This window comes from Conger conger, chromosome 3 (assembly GCF_963514075.1).
Source record: "Conger conger chromosome 3, fConCon1.1, whole genome shotgun sequence".
NCBI classification, from domain to species: domain Eukaryota; kingdom Metazoa; phylum Chordata; class Actinopteri; order Anguilliformes; family Congridae; genus Conger; species Conger conger.
Window position 1 is genome coordinate 13019202 of NC_083762.1, and position 20289 is coordinate 13039490.

At 45.7% G+C, this 20289-nt stretch overlaps 2 protein-coding genes across 7 annotated transcripts in view; one reads left to right on the top strand and one right to left on the bottom strand.

The window, feature by feature from the left end:
- LOC133124414 (microtubule-associated protein 2-like) overlaps positions 1–20289 on the bottom strand; it is an 81221-nt gene that overhangs the window by 54994 nt on the left and 5938 nt on the right. For 5 of the 6 annotated variants that reach the window (XM_061235613.1, XM_061235612.1, XM_061235610.1 and 2 more), the window contains exons 1-2: positions 1990–2082; positions 1779–1862 (exon numbers count right to left, since the gene is read on the bottom strand). The gene's annotated coding sequence lies outside the window, so the exon portion shown is untranslated. Of the gene's footprint in view, positions 1–1778; positions 1863–1989; positions 2083–20289 lie in introns of those variants that run through there. The other variant, XM_061235609.1, reaches the window with a different exon arrangement.
- LOC133124415 (zona pellucida sperm-binding protein 4-like) lies at positions 7058–9078 on the top strand. Its single transcript, XM_061235614.1, has 8 exons — positions 7058–7311; positions 7390–7580; positions 7677–7774; positions 7842–8020; positions 8100–8289; positions 8586–8667; positions 8743–8862; positions 8933–9078. The coding sequence occupies exons 1-7, from the start codon at positions 7092–7094 to the stop codon at positions 8761–8763; spliced, it is 981 nt and encodes a 326-aa protein (XP_061091598.1). The 5' UTR covers positions 7058–7091; the 3' UTR covers positions 8764–8862; positions 8933–9078.

Here is a 20289-nt window from a genome sequence, read left to right on the forward strand (position 1 = left end):
ATAATAGTAAACATGACGCCAATTTGGTGAAAGCCAGCTGGTTACATCCATGTTTTTCTGAGAGGAGAAGCAAATGCCAAAGACAGCAAGTATAAATTTGTACTTCGAGCATACCTGTCACAAGATGAACTGGCTTTGTTTTCATTCTAAATATTAATTTCAGAGCTTATGCACACGTTTTTGTGTACATCTGTGCACATGAGTGCAGCACATATCCCAACCTTAGAATGTGAGTACAACGTATGATGTATCATTAAAGATAAAACATCCTTTTTCCCATCATGTCATGCCTCTCATCTCTCTCAGTACAGGGTTGATTTTATGCTTCTCTAGGGAACACGTGCTCTTGGTCGTCCTGGTCAACCTGTCTGGTGGAAGCTCAGTTCACGTATAACTTAACAAAAATGCTGCCAGCATTCTACAGTACTAACCACAAAACAACCTTCCTGCAAGAAACAGAATCACAGCTCTTGCCAATTTTCAACAGTAATTATAAGAAAACCTTTAATGCCTTTAATGAATGAATAATTTCATAATTTTTGGCTATAATTAAAAGTAAATGATCAATTTATACACATACACAGTTGGAGTCACCATGTTCAGAACTGTAATTGATATTAGCTGCTCGTCCATTAAATGTGTGTTTATGGGACACAAGGACAGTGAGGGTTTGACTGAGTCATTGCTGAGGTAATATCAGCCCACCAGTACAGTTCAGACAGGGGTGGCGATCACATTCTGACAAAAATAAAGAAATGTATCAAATTTGAAGACACAAAATTTGATTATTACTCTGTAGAATAAATAACTGTTTTGATCATATGACTAGTAGATCCTTTTCGTGGGAGATGCACACTTCATATCTTCATATATAATGTTTAATCGAGGGAAGAACAACAGATATCTTCTAATGATAGCTTGACGCTATCACCCTCCTCCCTCCCTCCATCCCCCTCCTACCCCAGAGCGACCTCCCCACAGCCCTGAGTGTCACCACTGTGCCTGGTGAAAAATCAACCCTGTCTAGACGCTCGCTGTCCCCCTGGCTAACGCTGGAAGTGCTGGACGCTCTACTTCATACGCACACAGGGGACTCACCCTCATCAAATATACACCATCAGGGAAGCACACGGCATTAATAAATCATATGATTTAAAAAAACAACATGAATTGCGATGTATTCACCCTTTTGTGGTTCAATTACTGCAGCCCACAAGCAAAACAACAAAGACCGCACACATACAGACAAACGGATGGACATGCGCACACGCACGCACACCTACACAAACACAGGACAAAATTTGCTGACAACGGCAGAGGTGAAACACTGTTTCTAAAATGAATCTCTCAACTAAGGACCACAACGCCAGTGTTCAGTAGAGAGCGAGGGAATGAGGAAAGGAGAGCAAGAAAGAAAGAGAAAGGCAGCTCTATCCAGGGTCAGAAAGAGGGGAGAGGGGGAGATGGAGTGAGAGGCAGAGCAAGAGAGAGAGAGAGAGAGAGGGGAGGGGTGGGGGAGAGGAGGGAGAGAGAGACATCAGCTGCATAGCAATGAGCCGGCGTTTCCGCCGACAGACTGCCCCCTCACCGAACAATAGACCCACACTCGGCGCGGCGACACTCAGCCCGGCGACGCTCGCCACGGCGACGCTCGCCACGGCGACGCTCGCCACGGCGACGCTCGCCACGGCGACGCGCAGTGACGCAGCGGCTCTGCAGCGGAGGGACGCGAGGACGGAGGGGCCACGGCGGGCCTGGGAGGCGGGGAGGGGCCCTACCTGGCGCCGGGGAGGGGAGGCCGAGCGGGAGAGAGACGGCAGAGGTGGGCTCCGGTTCAGCGAAGGACAGAGATTCTCAGAGACCTGCAGAGAGAGAGAGAGAGAGAGAGAGAGAGAGAGGGAGAGGGAGAGAGAGGAGGCAGGTGAGGCTGGTGGTCATCGCGCGGGGCCTGGGCCTGGGACGGGGGACCTCCGGCCGGCCGTTACCCACCGTGCTGCCAGGGTCCCGGGGATGTGCAGAGAGCTACTGAGGCACACTGAGGGAAGCGCTGCAGCTCTCCCTCACACACGCTCTCTGCCTGCCTGCCAGCCAGCCAACGCGAGGAGGAGAGGAGAGGAGGAGGGGAGGAGGGGAGGGGAGGAGGGAGTGGGAGGAGTGTGTGTCAGTGTTTGAGTGTGTGTGCGCCAAGTCACAGCACGTATGTATGAATGGACGTTTGTATGTGGATGTGTGTGCGTGAGAGTGAATGCGTGTATGTTGTATGTGCGAATCGATGGGTATAACATAATGAGTAAACAATCAGAAGCGTGCAGGGGGATAGCAACATCTCTCACAGAGGGTATTCAATGAGAGAGAGACAGAGAGAGAGAGTGAGAGAGAGAGAAAGGGAGAGAGGAGGTGAAGGCAGAAGGGGAGAAAGTAGAGCCCTAGTGTTTCAGGAAAATTCTAGAAGAAGCAAGAACCACAGTTGTGCTCGATTATACTCCCTGCTGCAGCGTGGAATGAAAACGTTACTGCACACACTGAGCATGCCCATATACTTACACTTTCTGTGTAAATCCTTTCACTCTCAATCTCTTTCACTCTCAATCTACCCCCCCTCCCCCTTCTATCTCTCTCTCTCTCTCTCTCTCTGTCCGTCTCATCTATGTGTCTGTCTCTTGCTGCTTACGCACTGTCTGGCTGCCAAGATTTTATTATTGAAGTGGCCTGGCACAGTGTTAGAAGGCTGGCCAGTTTGCCGTGGTAAAGGACCCCTGTCCGTCACTCAAAGGCACAGGGAAGGGGAAGCGTCCACCGTCCTCGACGACACCAAGCCGACCCCCAGACTCACGTCTGCCACCCATCCCAGCACGCTACAAACTCCCACAACGGCAACCAGCTGCCATTTCCATCGACAGATTTCACAACCGATAAGCCAGTTCCCAATACCCTTACATGCTGATAAGCCAGTTCCCTATATTCTCAACGCCAGTGTTCATTTAATTAATTCTGGGAAGCTTCTACAGCCATGGACCAAATGCACAGTCAATCGCAAACCAGCTGGGAAATCATAATTTTCATTGGTGAATTGTATGGGAATTTTGCAATGTAATAACAATGAGATCTGGCATATTCAGGGTAGTATTGCCATGTCTTATATGGCAGAAAAGAGTATAGCTACAGTATATCCCAATGGCATTTGGAACAGCAGGGATGTTTGTTAGCTTCCAACTCGTGTACCCATTCACCCAGCCCCCGTTTTTAAGCACTTCAAGCACAGATTTATCACTCTGGTTGGATAAATAAAATTTGTTGGATATGGTTGGCTTTTTTAATATGCTGCCTTGCTAATTTTGCTGAGAACAAAACAATGAACTTAGTGAATCCATTTAAGAGACTTAATGTGTTTATCTGAATAATTCCCGTAGCTCAATAACTGCTACTAATAGCTATGATAGCTATACAGACTAGTCTGCCACTTGTTATTATAATTATGTCAGTTAATATAAGTGTGTCAGTTTCCCAGTTTTGCTGTATTATTATTGAATTTACCCAATACTGGTACAAACTGCAGAGTCTGTAAATCTTTCTGGATAAGAACATCTGCAATGAAATGTAATGAATACCGTGTATTATTATATAATCAAAAAACATAATGTAGAGAGCATTGAAATAGTGACAAAATTATAAAGGTCAACAAAAGCATATGTTTTTGAAATATAGAAATACATGACACACAGAATATCATTCACAATGTAACAGAGATCTTTTCAAAAGGGAGGGAAAAGCTGTGTGTTCAGAGGTCAGCGCTGAACAGCAGCGATAGGTTGGTCGATATTTTGTGTATCATCTACAGAGTGAAGATAAAGAAATCTGTTGTGGAGGCATATGGTGATGATATGAATCAGACCTGGGTCAAATACAGTTTCGGATTCAAACACTTTTCTGTGCTTGATTGATCTTGCCTGGTTCAATTGAGCAAACCAAAAGGACGGGAAGGCGAAGGCTTTTGAGAGTATTTCATCGGGTCCAATAAACCTGAAAAGCTATTACGTATTTGAATCCAAACAGTGCTGTATTTGACCCACGTCTGGTGTAGAATGGAGACAAAGGCCAGGCCTCCGTTACGTGTGGTGACAAAGCAGCATCCTGTGCCCTCCTGCTAGGGAAACAGAATGGAGCTATTGGAGCAGGCCTGCAAGGCCGCTAATTAGCCTGATAGACTGTGTGTGTGTGTGTGTGTGTGTGTGTGTGTGTGTGTGTGTGTGTGTGCGTGCGTGAATGTGTGTACATGAATGTGCAGGCTTGCAGGTGTGTGTGTGTGTGTGTGTGTGTGTGCGCATGCATATTTATGTGCACCATTGTGTGTGTGTGTGCAGATGCAAGCAATCAGGGGTGCCACCAGGGATCTTGGGGCCCCATGGGAAGATCTCACTTTGGCCCCACCACCCCTAAATCCTAAGGTCTAATATATTTTGAGGACCCCCTAACACCCCCGCCCCATTATGGCACCCCTGTGTGTGCATTTGAGAAGGAACCGTGTATGTGCATGTATGTTTCAGCTGCGATAACTGTTTCTCATTTATTTTGATTTTGAGACCACTGTATTCTGAAAGAATTGGTGTTTTGGCGGCGTTTGTGCTGTTTCACGGGACTCTCTCGGGTCTTTGTCTACCCTGCGGTACGCCCCTCTCTCCATGGTGGATGAGCCCAATTAGAGGGGCAGATCAAAGAGGAAGGGTTTCTCTGGTATCAATCCCACCCTCCTATAATCAGCAGGACATCTCCCTTCTTCCTCTCAGTCCTGTGGAGCACAGACAGGTTCTGTCCCACCCCTTCAGGTGACCATGTGACAGGGAAACTGCCCCCCTGTACCCCCCCCACCCCCCCAAAAAAAAACAACAACACCCCAATGAAAGGCTTAAGGAGAATAACTCCCCTTCCTCCTCCCCTTTCCTTTCTACTGAAATTGAACCATTCAAATATCTGGAATATCTATTTTTCTTTCCACACTGCATTATTTGCATATGTCCTGAACAGAAAATATTTTTCAATTATACAGCAATATGCTTCTTATGAAGATCGTTTGATCAGTATGTGTTGCATCCTGATGCAGGTTAGAGGTGGGGATGATTACCAGGGTGTTGCTGTAAATAAGCGTGTGTGCTCAGTCAACCCACCTGCATATATAAAGGCTAAATAAAATGTAGGAAATATATAAAATAAATTAACTGAAATGTGGGTTTAACATCAAGGCTTAAGTGACAGACTAGAGTAGAATCTGCATTCACGTCGGGCACTCAAACAAACAAAGGTTTTGTACTGGATGTTCTTGGTTAGCGTCTCTGCGGTTTTCTCGGTTCGCGCTCGCTGAAAGTGCTCTGCCGGAAGGCTGCAGCCTTGTAGGCCTCGCCATGGCGGTGCGGTGGCAGAGAGAGGCTGAGTCACACTGTCCTCGGGTCTGACAGCACCGCGAGGCTGTCCACCGCCTCCTCCTCCTCCTCCTCCTCCTCCTCACCTCAGGGTCCGCAGGGCAGGGGGCCAGCGGGCTGATGCACACATTGTCAGTCACTGAGTCCTGAGGTTCTACTGTGGGGTATATTTTACTGGAATCTCTCTCTCTTTCTCTCGGGCTAACAGAGTGCACTTGCTGAGACGCAGGTGCAGTTTACCTGCGATCCTGACTGACGCTCAAATAGCACGACACTCCTGCAAGCTCAGGGCGCGTGTCCGTGTGAGTGCGAGTGTGTGTGGGTGTGTTGTTCTTTGTGTTATATTTACGTGCATTCGTTCATCGTGTGCACACACGTTGTTTTTTGTTTGTCACTGTCCATGCTATATGACTCTCAGGTTGGGTTTCTTTATTGCCCACAAGGCTACAGTCGGCGAGAAACTGACACTGAACTGAATTTAAAATGTAATTACTTCTACCCAGCAGCCTCTGCAGTTCCCAGATGAGTAATTCATGCGTAAACAGAAATCAGATACTGTAGCCGGACCCAAAAGACTGCAGGTAAAGCACTGAAAAACTAGCATTTAGAAACTCAACAAATCAATTATTTATGAAAAGATGCTTCAATCTTACCAAACAAAATGAGTCAAAATATAGCAGACGTTCATAAGAACACGCAGGAGAAGGCACTTTGGCCCTAGCTCTGCGTCAACAGAAATGAAACATTTCATCAATGCTGGGGTACAAACATACTGTAATAACGTGAAAATACAGAACTTAGGTTTTTGACAGTTGTGTTCAAGATAGTGAGATTTTGGAATACAAGGAGGACCGTTTCTGGATCGCAGACAAACTTAATTATTTAATTAGCTCAATCATTTCCATGATCTCATTGTTAGCCACATTCCATAATGTACACAGCAGCTAATAAATGCTCTTGTCTTGTAGCATTTTATTGTGGTATAATTTACAAGTTAATCGGTCATAGTGCATATGGCTAATTAGTTGATTGAGATCTGGTGGCAGCAAAATCCTGCATACACACCGGCTCTCCAGGACTGGAGTCGCCCATGCCTGATCTAGATCCAGTGGTTCTCAAGTTCGGTCCTGGAGCCCCCTGTGTATGCTGGTTTTTGTTCCAACCACAACTACAATCGCAGAATTGTAACATGCTGTTGTTAAATTACCCTTTGTGTGAGGAATTGTTTTCCCTCATTATGTCAGAAATAGTTATGCATGCCACAAAGAATAAATGTCCAGGATTCACATTGAGCTATATTGCAAACAGTTACATAATAAGAGAGATAAAAAGTTTTAATTGATCAAATTAAAAGCTGAAGTGAATCAGTAGGCCCATAATTGGTGAAAGCGTGAACACACGGCCAAAAACTAATCATCTGGAAGAAATTAAGAATTTAAAGACAAAGCAAATGATAACAAGTCAGACATGCACTGCGTTACATTAAAGGAAAGCAAGGAAGGACATTTGATCAAGGTGGTGTATAGTATAAACACATTTAGTAGGCGCAGCTTAATACAGAGGTCTAATCATCATGTGGACTTCACATTACCTAATTACTCAGCTGAGACAATCAAGGTACAAAGGTATTTAAAGTCTAGAAGACATGTTCACAGTAGCAGTTTGCCTTCTTTCATCATGGGGAGTTTTGGGCATAGTGTGCAGCTTGGTGTATGGTTTGGGGTTTTAGGCTTTGCTTTGGCACAGGACCAAAGTAAACATTTTGAATCAAAAAGTTTTCATAGATGCCAAGTTGATGCTTATGCAAGAGTGCCATGTGGAGACCCAGCTATTGGTGGTGCTGGTTGTGAAGCTCTCCACTGCTGCTTTGATCAACAGTGTTATTATCCAAATGAAGGTTGGTGAGCTGTATATGATTGTTTTTGACTAGTCTCAATGCCTGACTGTGGAGTTAATGCTTCGGTTTCTGCTGTAGTTACGGTTCACTGTCTCCTGGATGGCCAATTCTTGGTTGTGGTGTCCAGAGCTGCCACCTTGCCGATGCTTGACACTAGTTCTGTGAACTTGCTGGAGGGTCACAGTGGAGCTTCCTGTGGTCCTGTTAGTGCCTCTCCTGCCTTTGCAGTCTTCAAATTCCCTGTCAGTGCCTGTGGAACCACAGTGAGGGTGTGTAATCTACATTGGAAAATAAGCCTCCTGCATTCTACTGTTTGCACGTGTCCATGCTAATAACCCTTTCCCCTCTCCCCCTTTCACTGTCAGGTGGAAGGGGATTATGTGGTCTATGAGAACATGATGGCTTCTAGATATGATGTCGGGGTTGGACCTTTAGGCTCCATCACAAGGGACAGCGTTTATGAGTATGTGGGGCTTATTTTGTTTTTGACCAATTTCTCTGCTTTGGTTAACTTTGTTCTTGTTCTCCAGGCTATTATTCCAGTGCCGGTATTATGGCAGTGAGGTGGTTTCTCTGGTGGCTGAGGTGAACACGGTGCCTCCTCCCCTCCCAGTAGCAGTTCTTGGGCCCCTTCAGGTTGAGCTCAGGCTGGCTAGTGGTCATTGTTCCTCCAAAGGAGGAAAGGGAGGAGTTGAAGGATGCAGTGATGGTAAAGCTACAAATGGTAAAAATATTACATTTAACCCCTGCCCTCATTTTCAAGTAGAAACACTTCCTTTCCTCTGTAGCTGAGGTGTATAGTGACTACTACAGGGATGAGGACTACCCTGTGACCAAGGTGCTACAGGAACCTGTGTATGTGGAAGTTCGGATCTTGGAGAGGACAGACCCACACCTGGTCCTGCTTCTGGAAGACTGCTGGGCTACATCCACCTCTAGCCCCCTCAGCCTACCCCAGTGGAGCCTTTTGGTTGATGGGTAACTGGCAACCTGACTAGGCTTTCTCCTTTCTGCCTACAACATGCTCAATGGTCTCTTTCCTCAGGTGTCCCTACCATGATGATCATTATCAGACCACGTTGCTTCCTGTAGATGGCTCTTCTGGACTTCCCTTCCCCACCCACTACAAGCGGTTTATTGTGCAGATGTTTACCTTTGTGGATTCTGTGTCCCATGCTCGCCTGAAGGAAATGGTATATCGTATAGCTTAAATGCCAATGGCCTGGAATGTCCCACTTAATTCTGAAGCCTTGCATCTTGTGGTCTTTCCCCAGGTGTTCATCCACTGTAGTACGCAAGTTTGCCATCCGACTGCTTCTGACCGCTGTGAACAGCGATGCCGTGGTGGAAAACAAAGTGAGTGTCCTCTGGGAATTGTAGTGCTGGCTGCATTGAATGTCTGAACTCTTACCTGTGGATCTGTTCTTCCAGGGAGGTCCATTAGTCTTGTAGGAAGGGGTTCCACTGAGGAAAAGGCTCTGGTTTCCAGTAAGGCACTGATGGTAACCAATATAGCACCCACAACCTCGGACCAGAGGCTTCATGGTGAAGGTAAGTGTGCTTCCCTGTAGGTGTCATGGTAGCAATGTTTTGTGCTGTTAACCTTTCCTTTCTCTTCCAGTGTCCCGTTCTGTGGGTTATGGCCTCCTGGGAGCAGCTGCCTGTGTTCTGCTGGTCTCTACCTTGGCACTAGCTGTTGTATGTCTTAAACCATCTCGGGTTGAACTGAAGGTGTAGAATTTAAAAATAAAGCTCTTATGGAAAATTTATTGGGTTCAGCCTCTTTCGTCTACAGTAAGGGGTCCTCAACACTCATCTGGGTCAAACTGCTATCGCTTGGTTGGATCAATATGGGGAAAATTGATCCAAGATAGGGTTTTTTTTTTTTTTTTTTTAAATTTTTTTTTTTTAAAGGGAAAATCCAAAACCATTATGTATTTGACCGTTTGCATGTGTACTGTAGATGGCACAACCCACAGCGTCCCCCAAATCCACAGGTCATACAGGATTGGCCATTGGAATTGCACTAGACATCTGGCCCCTATCCTCTAGTCATGTGTTCCCGGTTTGCTTCGCCGTTAACATCTGCTGGTTTTGGGCAACAACGCTGTGCATTTGGGCTTGATCCCATAAGTCCTTGCTCCCAGGTTCAACTTTTGCTCCTTGACCCTAAATCCGAACGCATCGGAGTCACAGCTCCGAAACCTATTGAGTCTCAACAGTTCAGTTCGGTTGTATTACTTGGAGCTACAGAGTCCATGTACTGACCCTTTGAGGCATATCTGTAGTACTGAGGCCCTCTAACCACTCCTGGCAGTGGTAGCAGGGGGTCTATAGATTTGCTACTGGCAGGAGATTGAGTTTGTAAAATGGCAATCAGTTGGTGCCACGCTCCTGTGAATGTGCTCTGGTGAATATCAATTTGAAACTAGTCCACTGGGAGAGGGAGAGACATGTCAATAGATGGTTCAGAGAGGGAACGCCTTCAATGGAGTTGTGCTTCTACTTGCACAATAAAGCAATGATTGAGTATATATAATATGAATGGGTTGAATGGTCAATTATTTTTGTTTTCCCAACCATTCCACTTGAGAGCAGCCATCAAAGATGCAACACCAGTATTGCCAATCACAATGTAAACTCAAAGAACTGGAGTCTTAATGCATACCCACCCAATAGTGTTTTTAGTGTTCATGCTGAGTTGTGCGACTCAACAGATGTAATTCTATCACTCCTTGTGTGAGAGCCATTGAGTCACTCAAGTGTGCTACCGTATTCACATTGCACTGGAAACTCTGATCAGCACTGTGTAGGAATATCAAGTCTTTCGGGAAAAGGTCAATTCTTGCCACAAGACTTTGAAAAAACTTCAAAAACATTCAATTTATCCCCACACTCTGCATTTTGGATTGGGAAAAAAACATTGGGTTACACAAAGACCTCTTTGTCCAATGTGGGTGATATGCACTGTGTGGCATTTTTGGACCAAATGGCAACCCTGACATTTCAGAACGTCATTCACCTCATTTTCAGAACATACTGTGGCTTTGAAGGAATTGGTCATTTTTTTTCCCTGAATTGGTGCCAGAAAGGATGTATCCCCACTCCTGAACTTGAATGCACAGAAAGTGTAAATGCATGGGCATGCTCAGTGTGTGCAGTAAGAAGTAATCCTTCTAGAATTTTCCTGAAACACTAGGGCTCCACTTTTTCCCCCTCTATCTTCACCTCTTTCTCTCTTGATAATCTCTCGCCCCCCCCTCCCCGCTCTCTATTGCTCCCTCTCTCTTCCTTCCCCCTCCCGCTCTCTTGCTCCCCCCCCCTCTCTCTCATTTTTTCTCTCTCCAAAATCTCCCTCCAGTGAAGCAGAGTGGAGACTACTCATAACGGTTAATGGGCCAGACGATAGTGCTTAATCATCTGTCAGATTTGAAAACCCCGAAAAATCATGGGCCCAGCTTCATCTCCATTTTGTTGAATTCATATGCTTATATGAAGAGTACAGGAAATCCCTCGCATGTGAATTTGAGATGATTTGGGTGGCCAACCTTACTACTCTATTATCTACACCCACTGGCAGGCCTGGAAACGTTATACGCCTTTGAAGTCTGTGGTGCATTACGGAGTGAAGATGATGGAACGCTTTCTCTTCAAAGATGCACATCTGTCACCTGACGTGCAGCTACTGCTGTACCAAACCCTACCATTCTCCTTCACAAGCCTCTGCTGTTTCAGACAGCGTAGCAGGGGGCTGTTTCACAAAGCAGGATTACTGAGTTAGCCGGATAACTGCACTGAGTAAAACCTGGAACAGCTCATTTTTCTTCATTCCGTGTTCCAGATTTGGGAGGGCTCCAGGTTTTACTCACTGCAGCTATAACTCTGGAATCCTGCTTTGTGCAACAGGTCCCTGATGCGGGGTACACACAGCAGAATGAGTGTGGTGGCAAGGACATATTCGGCGGGTACGGAAATTTCCAGCACAGCAATTGTTTACATCCGTTGCCATGTTTACGCTGCACTCCATACAGTACCAAACCACACCTTTGCAAAATGGACCAGGATTAAGTGCTGGGTATTGAGCTACTTTATACAAGGTGCTTGGCTTGGGTACACACACATGTGGATATCAGGAGCTTCAATACAGACGGGTAACAAATGGAAAGTGCCAGATTGTGCAGAAATAATTGGTCTAATTATAGTAAACAAGTGGGCTCTTCCAAGCCTGTCCTGTGGGGCTTTCTGTCCCACCAAACTCATCTGTTCCCCTTAACTGTCACTGCCTTCTTACCCTGTTACAGACCCCATATATCCTTCAGACCTGAATTCAAATACAAAACTACTGTACCTACCGTATGAAATACTCTCAAAAGGTGCAAGCCTCTCCTTCTGGTCCTCTTGGTTGGCTCAATTGCACCAGGCAAGATCAATCAAGCACAGAAAAGAATCAATCTTTTAATTGTCAATTCAAAATTGAATGTTTATGTGACAAAAATAATGACCAGAACAGCACTTTGTATTTCACAAAATGCCCATAATAACTGATTAAATATCAAGTACGAGACCAACCGTAGCCTACACGGTGTGTGTGCGATGTGTCAGGCCAAGAGCTCTGCTGATTTTTCGAAAGAACGATGGGAGTGGGATTCAATCTGGCAGTTTAAACTGCACCTGCTGAGTCACTGTTCATGTGGCCTCCATTTTCAGATTGGGAGGGGGAACAACAGAAACAAACGCTCACTGCCTCCTCCCCAGCTTTCTGTCATTCCCGTTGCTCTCTTTCACAGTGTCTGTGAAGTCTGTGGGCTGTTGGAGACTTGGCTCTCCTGTTACTGTACAAGAGGCTTGCAGATTCTCTCATCCCTGTTAGCAGAGCCAACCCCGTTCACTGCCATGTACTGTACGTAAACACAATCCTACAGCAGCACACAAAACGTTTCAGTCCGACTCCGGCAACATTAGCATGATGGGATTACAGCAGTGCTGTGGGAACGCTGTGTGTCAGCTCGGTCCTCAGACTGTGCAAATAAGCCTGGGATGAGGCTTCTGGCGGGCCTCTGACATGGTAAACATCAAACATAATCCCTGTGTACATTTCTCCAGCTCCACCGGCTTACAGGAAGTTTGGGCTTTTAAAATTTTTTTTATATAAAGCAATGTGGGCATTAAGCAAAACAGCACTGTTATGCAATTATGCTACACCCAATAGCAACCTAACATGGTTATACTCCCTTCACACTCGCAAGTGAAAACTATTTTTAAAAGCAGGTTGGGTGGCTCGACAACAGCATTTCCCAAGCTTTTCCCTTCCATGGCACACTTTCCAGATTTACAGAATCTCTGGGCACAGCACTCTCATGTTGTGAGTGCCATACTGACACTGCTGTAACATGTCAACAGTAAGCGCAAATGTTCTCTTATTTAGTTACATTTATTAATGGTATTAAGCAATATGCATTTTATTGACATTTATTAAGGTTTTGTTCATGGCATTTCTTAGTTTTAATTCTTGTTGTAAATCTATCTGGATAAGAGTGGCTGGCAAATGCCTATAATGTAACAAAATGTCAAATGTTTTTTTAAAGATGAAAGTGATGGATCTTTCATACTGAACATATGAACTTGCCTGACAGCACACCAGAGTGCAGTGACACACCAGTTGGGAGATGCTGCTCTACAAAAGAATAACGCACAAAGAAAATGTCTGTTTGGACACTGTCCCAAACATAGCAGCATCCCTAGGGCTATGGACAAGCTGTGAAGGCTCTTCCTACTGAACTGTTTCCCCAGGGCTCATTTCCACATAGCCTACACATTGACTTTTTCCAGAAATGCTACAATTACTTTCACTCACCATTAATTCACATTATGTCAAATGACAGTAGTAAGATAGATTGCTGATGCTTCAGAGAACTGCTTCAACCCTATTGGTTATCCAGTCCCAATCGATGGGGCATTTAAAAGCCTTTTGCACTCAAAGTCCATCTCAGGAGATCACTTAAAACGCAAACACCAACTTGGGAAATGTAATCCGATGACTCTTATGATATGCACCGCATGAACTAACAGTTTGGTTTGTGGCCAAGTGCTTTCTGCATGAGGAAATGTGAGCCTGTAAGGACAACAGCAGATAAGGCCGTGGTCCTAACTCCCGGTCTTGGTCCAGGAGAGCTGCAGGGTGTGCAGGGGTGCCAACTCCTGGTCCTGGAGAGCCGCAGGATGTGCTGGTTTTTATTTTCACCTTAATACCAGTCATTTAACTGCTGAGTTAACCATGAGTTAACTGTAATTAAGTGCTGAGTAACAACAAAAGCCAGCACACCCTGTGGCTCTCCAGGGACAGGAGTGAGGACCACTGAGCTAAGGGTTTATTTTCCACCTGAAGCAGCAGTTTTGTCACTCTTCAAACTCAGAGGAGGATGTATGGATAGCGGCAGATGTCACGTACGTCTCCCGACAGCTCAGCGGCCTAAAGGCGAAATCTTATCCACTCACCCTCAGCATTCAGGGCCACCACAGAGCACCAACACAGAACTAGGGCTCTTTCCATCCTTGCTTCCTTTCATTGTGTCCTTTCCTCGCCCCTAGCTCCTCCCATTGGAGGATGCGCAAGGAAAGGAAGTGGGCAAAAGACGCAAGGACATTTCATGTGGAAATGTGCGTAAGGCAAACAGGATGTCCTTGCTCTTTCAGGCGTCAGTTTGAAGCCGCATCAATTACAGACGTGGGAGAGGATGGGGAGAGATGGATCCACAAGTTGCTCAAGAATCCTTCTGAAGCCTCAACGAGTATTTAACGGGTTGGAATGTCCTTAAAAAAGGCGGACCTCCATACATTTCCGGGTCAGTCGAGGTACTAGCCAACAAGGATGGAAAAAGTAAGCAATCGGAATGACAGCTAGAACACAGCCTCCATAGGCAGGAAGAGATTCATTGGTGGAGGCTCATATCATATCAGTTAACAAATGAAATGATTTAAGGAGGCAGGTGGTCTTACAGCACAGCGTGCTCTGAGCACAGCCTGCCCTGTTGGCAGCTGCTGGCAGAGAACAGCCCCCCCTGGTTCGTTAGTGTTCTGGGGTAGTTTAGGTGAATCCTGGAGCTAGTGGGTAGACAAGCAGCTGCTAAGTGCTGGGCTGGAGGTGAATCAATAAGCTAAAACTCTGTTTCTATGGCAACTCAACTGAATCGGTGTCCATGGTTACCAACAGCTTCGCCCGTTAATAACAGCTATAATATGAGTGCTGAAATGGCCACTTATACTTTGAGAGTTTAATCACCCACACTCACACACATACTCACACACACACACACACACACTCACACACATACTCTCTCTCTCTCTCTCACACACACACACACAATCTTCCTTTAATAATGCTGAAGTCATGTTTTATACAAGGCCTCTCAACCCCAGAGAAAGCCATTTTCCTCCGTCTAAGTGCTGTGGTGTCTGCCAGCACAGGTCATTCGGGTGTCAGGGACGGCCCGTTCGCTGGTGAAACAGGGCAGAAGGGCCATAAACAGCGCACTGGAAGTTCACCCCCGGCAGCAGTCCCTCCTGTCAGCTTGGGTCCCAGCTCTGAGCCTCAGCAGCCCACTGGGTGGAGGCAGCGAAAGGTCAGAAGCGACAGAGACGGTGAGCGGGACAGACAGACCTGAGACTGCATCACAGGCCCGGCCCGAGATCCCGCTGAGCAGGGCGAAGACGCGGTCTGAGTCACCGAGCCCAACACCTCTTTATCACAACATCCGACAGGCAGCACGGCAGCCAAGGCAGACATCCCCAGACACAGTTGAGCTGCCACACCATCAAATGGCAAAATGGCAAATGGACTGCGTTTATATGACACATTACAATTGATGCCTCTCATTCACACATGCACTCAGACATCAACGGCGACTGGCTGCCATGCAAGGCACCAACCAGCTCAATTGAGGGTTAGGCGTCTTGCTCAGGGACACTTTGACACACCCAGGGTGGGGGATTGACCACTATACAAAAATAATCACCTGCCACACATTATTGTGTAAAGGGAAGTCGTGCTGCAAATCTGCATTCTCGGGAGGATTAAGGAAATGTTACAGTGACAAGAAAGAAAAAAAACCATTAAATTTGAGAGGAAGAAGTAACAATTGTCAGACAATTGCATTGTATGCGAGCGACATTTTAAAGTTTTTGTAAGAGTAGAAGGAATCATTGTTAGCAGGCACAGGTGACCTCATAAATCTTTTTCCATGTCGTTGCCAGTCAACGCTGACTGAACAAGTGCCATTTGTCAGAAGCTGTGAAGTGAGGTAGAAACTAACCCAGACTTTTCACAGCAGACATTCTAAGTGACTCTGTCAGATTTGAAAAACACGGAGAACACAGTTGAGTAGCTCCCTGCAGACTGGATTCAGCATGCACATTTGTAACCTAGGCAGGCATGAATGCTTGGCAACAGCACTCTGTGGTGTGGTATTTTTCCTTGTAATTCATCATTCCCAAATCACACTATTGCACTTGCAGCCTTTTGCAGAGGCCAGGTGTGTGGAGACATAGCCTCGGATCTCAGTCCACAGTGGCAGTGAACGATGACTTCAGAGAAGCTTTTCCGGGCACACTGCATCCTGACATACCCACAGGTGTGACTGGCTGATGGCAACGAGCCATAGCCACCATGAACTTAAAGTACAGATGCTGCTGAAGCAACTCACCCCGGGAGAGATACACACACATGCCCGTACACAAATACGCATAGGCATGTACACACACTCTGTCTCTCTCTCTCTCGCGCGCACGCACACACACACACACACACACACACACACACACACACACACACACACTGATATGTGGATAAGATCCCTCTCAGTATCATTATAGTGATTGTAATTCCTTGCGCTCCAAATAGAGTATATATGGTAATGGCATTTCAGCGCCTCTCTAATGCCTTGCGCTCCTCATAGGGTATATATGGTGATGATACCTGCAGTCCCCCCCTCACTTTTCCCTTTCTCTTCTTCTTCACGCTTTTTGAGGGTGGTGTGGGTGGTCCTCCACCCAGGCCAGCTGGCCCTTTGCCCTCGGCCGCAAGACTTTCCATCTGCTGAGGATGGAGGGTCACACGGAGTCGCGCCCCAGAGCCAAATATTTACCTCATTCACATAATATACCAGCAGTAACACCGAAATAAACACCATAAAAGTGCTGAAAATGTTGATTCCTATGTCCTATTTGATCCCTTAATTATACAAAAAATGTATCATACTAACATTCTTCTTCCTTTTACTACCAAACCGCAGTTTTTTCATTATATTTATTTATTTGTGCTTTTCAAAGATGTATATGTGATAGCAAACAGCACCTGCTGATGGCTGGAAGAGGTGAACTGCAACTGCCAGTGGATCCTTTAAAATGAATGTGCCCTGAGCAAGATGATGGTGCAACATTTCTTTGCTTTTATCTGTCTGAATAAGGTTTAAAAATAGAGAAGGCAATTGGTGTGAACTAGGCTTGATGTTCATGGCTAAGGATAGCTGCTACTTTATGAGAATTGCACTGTACCTTATCTGACCTGCGTTCTGTGGTTGTCCAAACGACCTTCAGCATTCACTTATTGCACTTCGCTTTGGATAAAAGCTTCTGCTAAATGAAATGTAATATAATGCACTGTAAAGGACTGTCTGCTCTCGGTTTTAAAAAAAGAAACTCCTTCCCTGTCCTTCTGCTGTCTGAGCACAGTGACAGCCCAGAGACGATAGAGTGAGTGGATTCCTTCATCCGGCTGTCAGCCATCATTAGCTGTGTGGCCTGGGATATTTTAATGCGCTGTTAGATTTCCCCGCTGGCTTCCCTGCGGATTAGCATGGAGCTGCCGCGGCTCTCCCCTGCGAGACGAGGTCCCCTGCAGTAATATCAGCCGCGCGGTAAACAGAGATTTCCGCATAAACTGAGAGACCACGTATAGCGCGGGCCACAGCGGGAGTGCGCGTTAGCTGTGTGTGTTTCGGAGACGGCATTCCATAAGCACCTGGTCACGTTGTCATGGAGAGGCAAATGCTAACACGCAGAGGGGAGCTATCCGTGCCAATGTCAGCTGCCTTCTACTTTTGGGTGTGAAAAAAGCCAGAGAGTAGTGGAGAAGGCTGAGCGTATTCCTCCACAAATGCTTCAACGCTGCCATCCTTTTTTTCCCTCCCGGGGAATGTAAGCTAGATGAGGATGCAAGGGAATTAAACCGAATGAGACAGCGCTCAAAGTGACAGCACTCAGGAGCTCCCCCTACAGGGCAGTGAGAGAGACATCGGCAGGAATGTAGCCCTTACACTTGAGCAACGGATTGAGTTTCAGTTGTTTGCAGGGGAACCTGCAAACCTTCGCTTATGGGATTTTCTTTTCTTGAGTTTTTTTTTTGGAGCAAACTAAAATGAGAATGGCCTTCATTAATGCCAATCCACTCAGCTTTGTCTACATGAACATCCAGCTTCGAGGAAAAAGATGTTCAAAAAGAGAAAAAAATACTGCTTGTATTTTCGCATGGGCATACTCATCGAGGCATATGTAATGCAATGCAAGGTGAAACTGAGGCCTCTGGATTAAAGACCCTTTTCATGAATGTTTTACATCACTGATATGAAGCATAAATGTCACACAGCACTGATAGGTTGGACGGAGCCACTGCACCTTCAAAGGTTATGTTCCTCAATCAGCAGTCCTTAAGATCTGTACTCACACATAAGACAGGGGGGTGTTGAGGTTGGGCTGACTGTGTGTGGCAGGGTGTGCTGTCCCAAGGCAGTGTGTGAGAGCTGTCCGCACTGCTTAGCCTAATGGGAGTCATCTGGGACGACTCGGGGGGTGGGGGAATTTGTACGGGCTGATTTGGGTTACCGACCTGGGACGAATACATAATTGTTTTGGAATCAAATACTTTTCTGTGCACGATTTATCTTGCCTGGTACAATCGATCCAATTAACATAGAGGACCAGAAGGCAAGATTTTGCACTTTTTGAGTGAATTCGCTGGGTACCAATACACCAGACAAGCTTGGTGGAGCTTGGAAAAGTATTTGAATCCAAAACGATTACGTTTTGCTGGGTTACCTGTGAGCAGCGCGCTTCACCAGGCTCCCGGTCCTGGGTCTGGCCGTTTGGTGTGGCCCAGAGACATCACTGATTCCCCCGGAAAGCGGAGCTGAAGAGCAGGGCTGGAGGGACTGTGAGAGACCCTCCTCCTCCGGCTCCCAGGTTAATTCCACATGGACTGCGCTCTGAAGAGGGTCTTTTGTCCGATCCGGCAGCCGGGGGCCTCTCTGCTGTGCCAGTTTCCATGGCAGAGGTTGCCGTGGTGAAGGAGGGCTGTATTTAGGCCACCCGCCGCAGAAGCTTCACAACATAATTGACAATGCATGTGTGCGGTCACATTTTTAAACACGGCAATGATTCATGTGTTTGTATCGGACAAATAAAAGCGTAAAAATATGGGTGACATAGTTAGCATATGCTATTGTTAAATGAAGAAACACATAAAAGTAGATGTGCCATAATTGTTTTGTTTTGATTATGGACTATGGCTGCAGTAGATTTGGCAAAGTGCAATTGAAATTCATTGCACAGACATCAAGCACACTTCAAATACAGTTCACCCCCAAAGCAAACCCAAACACAAAGCCGGCAGTGTCGTACTATTACAACACTGCTGCCATGTTAATGCAACCTCTGCCAGCTCATCTTTTGTGCGCTGTTCACTCCCTACATCTGATTCCTGAGTCGATACGGTTCAAGGGGATTGGCCATTGCTCCAGTCAATCAGATGAAAATGGATAAAAGTGTACTTAAGAGGCTGTAAAAGCTCACTGCAGCTGTTTCAGTTTGAATCTTTCTAGTAGTTTCACAAGTTGGGAACAGGAACAGCAGACACTCTACTTTCAGTCCTTGAATAGATTGGCTAACACTTTACTTCTCTCCATAGGGCTGACATAACACTGTCATACACATACCATAACAGTTGTCACAAGATGGCATAACAGAGGATATGAAATTATAAAAAAACTGTCATACTTTTATCTGTAAATGTTATAACAAATGTTACTGTCATAAAATGTACAGATAAAAGTTTGCCAGTTTTATGTCACTTGATAATCTGTTATACCATCTTGTGACAATGGTTATGTCCTGTGTATGACAGTGTTATGTCAGCCTTTGGATGGAAGTCCTGAGCAGACGCCCAGGGCTACTGAGGGATGGAGAATAATGTAGGGACATCTTTGCTCACCCCCCATGACCAGAGGCGTATGGCTACAGTACACTGAATTATTGATCTTTGGCTACTAGGGATGCCAGACGCCAGACGATTTCAACCAAGAAGTCACAATGTAATGTTCAGTCTGAGTAAGTAATTGATTTTTTCTTTTTATCATGTTTTTAGTCAAAGTAATTTTAATACAGAACATTTTAAATGGATTATTTCCTTAGCCACACACCCTCTGGGCTATGGAGCACAACATCCAAAATCAGAATAGGGACTTAATCCTGGCATTGAGTGAGTAACTGATTGAAAGAATGTACCCTTAGTTTGTAATTAATTCTCATCTCAAGCACTCCATGATCCGTTCCAATAGCTACCCCTTCCACCCAGGTTCTGACAGCTTCGCACCGTGTTCACAATTTAGTGTCTAGTTCTGCATGATGTCCGGTTTGGACAAATTCTAAATCCGACATTCCATTTAGTTTGCCACCAACGTATTTTGAATACAAATAGATGCGGCTTAGATCTAACAATGCCAGCTATCTGATTCGTTGCTTATTTGTGATTTATTTTTGAAGCTACGAACAAATATTACATTCATTAGTGTATTATTTAACAGACAAATAATTGTCAACTTGTGTTCTCTCTGCGTCTTCCCCGTCAACAGCCATTCCTGTTCACGGTGCACTACCTTTTAAAGAAATTAACTATCGTTAGCTAACGTTCGTGGCAAACAGAAAAAAGTT

What these genes read in the sequence shown, in the direction of transcription:
- LOC133124415 (XM_061235614.1), top strand. Translation starts at nt 7,092, where the DNA reads ATGGGGAGTTTTGGGCATAGTGTGCAGCTTGGTGTATGGTTTGGGGTT. An exon ending in AGTTGAAGGATGCAGTGATG is followed by an intron (nt 8,021 to 8,099) that starts GTAAAGCTACAA and finishes TTTCCTCTGTAG; the next exon opens with CTGAGGTGTATAGTGACTAC. An exon ending in ATGCCGTGGTGGAAAACAAA is followed by an intron (nt 8,668 to 8,742) that starts GTGAGTGTCCTC and finishes CTGTTCTTCCAG; the next exon opens with GGAGGTCCATTAGTCTTGTA.